Source organism: Nanorana parkeri, unplaced genomic scaffold (genome assembly GCF_000935625.1).
Source record: "Nanorana parkeri isolate BGI_ZX_2015 unplaced genomic scaffold, ASM93562v1 scaffold2361, whole genome shotgun sequence".
NCBI lineage: Eukaryota > Metazoa > Chordata > Amphibia > Anura > Dicroglossidae > Nanorana > Nanorana parkeri.
Window position 1 is genome coordinate 8,946 of NW_017308629.1, and position 5,305 is coordinate 14,250.

Genomic DNA, 5,305 nt, shown 5'->3' on the forward strand with positions numbered 1-5,305 from the left:
GTAGATGTTCCTACAGGACAAGGTTTATTTGTGATACGGCTTTTCATTGGTGGTCATGGTGAATGGCAGGTGTTCATAAAGAACGTGGTTTATTGTGATACGATTTTTGTTGGTGGGCATGGTGAAAAGTAGATGTTCCTGAAGATCATGGTTTATTGTGATACAGCTTTTCGTTGGTGGGGATGGAAAGATAGGTGTCCCTACAGGACGAGGTTTATTGTAATATGACTTTATATTGGTGGGGATGGAAAGGTAGGTGTTTCTAGAGAACATGGTTTAACTTTATTGTAATATGACTTTTTGGTGGGCATGGAAAGGTAGATGTTCCTGAAGGACATGTTTTCTTGTGATACGGCTTTTCATTGGTGGGCATGGTGAAAGGTCAATGTTCCTGCAGGACGTGTTTTATTCTGATTCAGATTTTTTGTTGGTGGGCATTGAAAGGTAGGTGTTCCTCAAGGACGCGTTTTCTTGTGATACGGCTTTTTGTTGGTGGGCTTTGAGAAAGGTCGATGTTCCTACAGGTCGCAATTTATTGTGATACGCCTTTTGCTGGTGGGCTGGGTGAAAGGTAGGTGTTCCTAAAGAACGTGGTTTATTGCTATTACTGGTGGGCAAGGTGAAAGGTCGATGTTCTTAAAGGACGTGGTTTATTGTTCTACAGCTTTTCACATCTTAAGCTTCTTTTCACATCAACTTCTTCTACAGCTCTCAGTTTTCCACCATATGACATCTCAGACCTGCAAAGGATGATGGCGTTGGATGACTGTCCTCTGCCGGAGGCTACAGTTAAAGGTCTGGACAGGGAGCCGGTAGCCATATAATGCCCAGTATGTGCTGACTGCTGGTCCTGCTCTGATCTATGTCTGGTGATGGATCTCCACTCAGAGCCACCAATCCAACATATCTTTCTATTACCGCGCCCAATCCTCATCTGCCAGTGTATGAGGGCTTGTTCACACCATCTCCAGACCAGTGCTTGAGGGCTTGTTCACACCATCCCCAGACCAGTGCTTGAGGGCTTGCTCACACCATCTCCAGACCAGTGTTTGAGGGCTTGTTCACACCATCTCCAGACCAGTGCTTGAGGGCTTGTTCACACCAACTCCAGACCAGTGGTGGAGCGCTTGTTCACACCATCTCCAGACCAGTGCTTGAGGGCTTGTTCACACCAACTCCAGACCAGTGGTGGAGCGCTTGTTCACACCATCTCCAGACCAGTGCTTGAGGGCTTGTTCACACCATCTCCAGATCAGTGCTTGAGGGCTTGTTCACACCATGTCCAGACCAGTGCTTGAGGGCTTGTTCACACCATCTCCAGACCAGTTCTTGAGGGCTTGTTCACACCAACTCCAAACCAGTGGTGGAGTGCTTGTTCACACCATCTCCAGACCAGTGCTTGAGGGCTTGTTCACACCATCTCCAGATCAGTGCTTGAGGGCTTGTTCACACCATGTCCAGACCAGTGCTTGAGGGCTTGTTCACACCATCTCCAGACCAGTGATTGAGGGCTTGTTCACACCATCTCCAGACCAGTGATTGAAGGTGCAAGAGTTTTGGCAACCAAAGGAAACACTAATTTCATGGGATCACCAGTAGGGATGAGCAAAGTTGACATTTTCTTGCCAAAATTGAGGTGAAAATTGAGACATTTTATGAAAATATGCAAAATACATTGGAGTCAAATAGGAAGGGAAAATGTTAAAAGCAGAACTAAACCTTGGTGGGCTCTCACTGTACCGTGCCTGTCCACATGGTTTATTTGGACATTATAGCACACGTACCATCTAGTGTGTCCTCCTCCATCAATGAGAGGTTCAGGCTCCGGCTGCTGCCCTGTCCAACACAGCCTTCATCTAACCCACTGCTACTTCCAGGTCTCCTGATGCTCCTCTTTGGCCAATGGACAGCCCCTGATGTACACAATTACATTGTCCCTGATCCCGGCTCTATTCTCGTCATGCAGTGTACATGGCAAAATTGCGAGTCCTCTGGGGCAACGGTTATTTACCAATCTATAACACCTTTCATGTTGTTATTCTGTTTTTTAATAAAATACATTTGTTGGTATGTGATTGGGTTTGGAAATCAGGTTTATGGTTAGAGGCCGGTGTTATCATGGTTAGAGGTCAGGTTTATGGTTAGAGGCCGGTGTTATCATGGTTAGAGGTCAGGTTTATGGTTAGAGGCCGGTGTTATCATGGTTAGAGGTCAGGTTTATGGTTAGAGGCCGGTGTTATCATGGTTAGAGGTCAGGTTTATGGTTAGAGGCCGGTGTTATCATGGTTAGAGGTCAGGTTTATGGACCACTGCTACTTCCAGGTCTCCTGATGCTCCTCTTTGGCCAATGGACAGCCCCTGATGTACACAATTACATTGTCCCTGATCCCGGCTCTATTCTCGTCATGCAGTGTACATGGCAAAATTGCGAGTCCTCTGGGGCAACGGTTATTTACCAATCTATAAGACCTTTCATGTTGTTATTCTGTTTTTTAATAAAATACATTTGTTCCTGTGTTATTATGATTAGAGGTCAGGTTTATGGTTAGAGGCCGGTGTTATCATGGTTAGAGGTCAGGTTTATGGATAGGGTTACAGTTAGGTTTACTGATGGAGGTAAAGTTTGGAGTTGGGGGTCTTGGTGTCAATTGCATTAATTTGACATCAGTATTAGATGCTTCTGAGATGATTCAGAATGCATTAACAAGCATGTTTGACCTCCTTCGGATCTGCATCTGACCTGCTTCAAGTGAGCTTTCAGTTCCCCAAGACTTGTGTAGAAGTGCAAAACACGTTTGACATCAGGCAATTAGGTTTGGAGGTTAGGGTTAGACGTTAGATTAGGGCTAGATGATTAGTATTAGGATTAGAGGTTAGCTTTAGGGTTAGGGGTTCGGTTTAGGATTAGAGGACTGGTTTTGGGTTAGAGGTTAGTTTTAGGGTTGGAGGTTAGGTTTCTGGTGTTATTTTTAGGGTTAGATTATTGGTTTAGGGGTTCGGTTTAGGATTAGAGGTTAGGTTTGTAGATAGGGGTTAGAGGATTGGTTTAGGATTAGAGGTTAGTTTTAGGGTTAAAGGTTAGTTTTAGGGTTAGGGGTTAGTTTTAGGGTTAGATAGTAGTTTTATGGTTAAGGGTTAGTTTTAGGGTTAGAGGTAGTTTTAGGGTTAGAGGTTAGGTCTAGGGTTAGAGGTTAGGTTTAGAGTTAGAGGGTAGTTTTAGGGTTAGAGGTTAGGTCCAGGGTTAGAGGTTAGGTTTAGAGTTAGAGGGTAGTTTTAGGGTTAAAGGTTAGTGTTAGAGTGTAGTTTTAGGGTTCAGGGTTAGGTTTAGGGGTTAGTTTTAGGGTTCAGGATTAGGTTTAGGGGTTACTTTTAGGGTTTAGGTTTGGAGGGTAGTTTTAGGGTTAGATTTTAGTTATATGGGTAGGGGTTAGGTTTAGGGTTAGAGGTTAGTTATGTGGTTAGGTTTAAGGTTAGAGGTGAGGTTTAGGGTTAGAGTGTAGTTTTAGGGTTAGATTTTAGTTATATGGGTAGGGGTTAGGTTTAGGGTTAGAGGTTAGTTATGTGGTTAGGTTTAAGGTTAGAGGTGAGGTTTAGGGTTACAGGGTAGTTTTAGGGTTAGAGGTTAGCTTTAGGGTTAGAGGGTAGTTTTAGGGTTAGAGGTTAGGTTTCCTTATAGGGGTAACGTTTAGAGGTCAGATTACCAGTTAAATGTTATCTTTAGGGCCAGTGTTTTCCGGCTTTGGGCTTGTGTTGACGGCATCAGGTTGACATCGGTATGAGATGCTTCTGAGGTCCTTCAGAATTCATTGACAGGTGCGTTTGACCTGCACTTGACCTCCTTCCTGACCTGCATCTGACTTGCTTTAAGAGGGTCTTAAATGCCCATAGACCTATGTGGAAGAGAACAAGCCCATAGGATGCAACCAGAAGCCCATTGAAGCAGGCCCCTCGGGTTTAGGGTTGGGGTTCACAGTCAATGACTGGGGGTTAGTTTGAACCTTATGATATGTACTGGGGGTAACTTGCCCTAAGTGGGGCGACTACTTACATGGAGCTCTGCTGGGTTGTACACAGGCTCTGTAGGACCATCGTGAGGACCATGGTGGTCATACAAAGTCATGGCCGTTTAAGTGATGCAGAGGAACGACCCGTTGAGGGAACCTTCCAGATGGGAGTGGCCTGTCCTTGGCCCCTCTTTAATATTGGGGTTGTTTTGTGTCTTTCAGCTCACTGTATATCTGGGGAAGAGGGACTTCGTGGATCACATAGACGTTGTGGATCCAGTTGGTGAGTATTTTGTGACTATTTCCTTTCTTGAAGACAGTAACTTGCATTGAAGATCATGTTTATGACGTCACCTCCTTCAAAAAACGTTTCCATTCAACTTCATATTTCAAAAGTCGGGGCAAATTGACTGCTCACAATGCCCTTCCATGGACACTTTCCTCAACTTTCACATTTCATTTTGGATGGGGCGGGTCAGGCTGGTCAGAATAATTGTCTTTAAATTTGAACTCCGGGCATGAAAAGCTGATGTAGACCCACTCCGTGAGCACGTAATGCTTTTGCAAACCCAGATATTACCTTGTATAAGTATGAGTTACATTATGACTGAGCACAGTCCGGAGTGATCTCTGAGAGGGAGATAATATCCACAAGCAGAATATAATGACTTGTACGCAGAGACAATGGACGGTCTGTTTTCATCCAAGATCACTATAAACATCCCTATTAGCGTGTAATGATGGAGTCTGGCCGAGGTCACAGAGAAGTTTGGGGGGAGGGGGGGATGGGGAGGGGGGAGGAGGGGGGGATGGGGAGGGGGGGGATCTGGAGCTTTCACAGGTTGAACATTAAACTCCTCCAGGCTGAGAGAGGAAAACCTTTTTCAGAAACTCCGTCAGATATTTATTGCTGTTTGTGTCCCCATTGGACAGATTGTCTCTATCATTCTCTGTGGTCACTGGGACAGGAAGTGCAAGGAAATCTCCCCTAGTGACGGAAATTCATATCCTTCCGCCCAATCCAGTAAATCAGTTTTGTCTGGAGTTCCAGATTATTTTCTGGGCTGATAAAAGTGCCGTATTGCCTGAATGTACTAAGATCTCCGCACCCTCTCTATAAACAAGTCACGTCATTCCACCAAGCTGCGAGAAGACAATTCTACTGGACCGGAGGGTCAGAGATCGCTCCGCTACCCGACCGGGAAAAAATCTTTATCCAAAAGAATATATTTTCTCAGCACAGAGAAGTTTAGTGTTCAACCTGTAAAACCTCCAGAGCCCCCAACTTGTCTGTGACCCCC

General features: G+C 45.0%; 1 protein-coding gene across 1 annotated transcript in view; it reads left to right on the forward strand.

Annotated features, from left to right (window-relative positions):
- The first annotated feature begins 385 nt into the window (after positions 1-385).
- Positions 386-5,305, forward strand: part of LOC108801502 (beta-arrestin-1-like) — a 60,020-nt gene continuing 55,100 nt past the window's right edge. Inside the window, exons 1-4 of the mRNA XM_018573387.1 lie at positions 386-444; positions 525-571; positions 709-812; positions 4,227-4,287. Coding sequence (XP_018428889.1) covers positions 386-444; positions 525-571; positions 709-812; positions 4,227-4,287 — 271 coding nt within the window. The remainder of the gene's footprint in view (positions 445-524; positions 572-708; positions 813-4,226; positions 4,288-5,305) is intronic.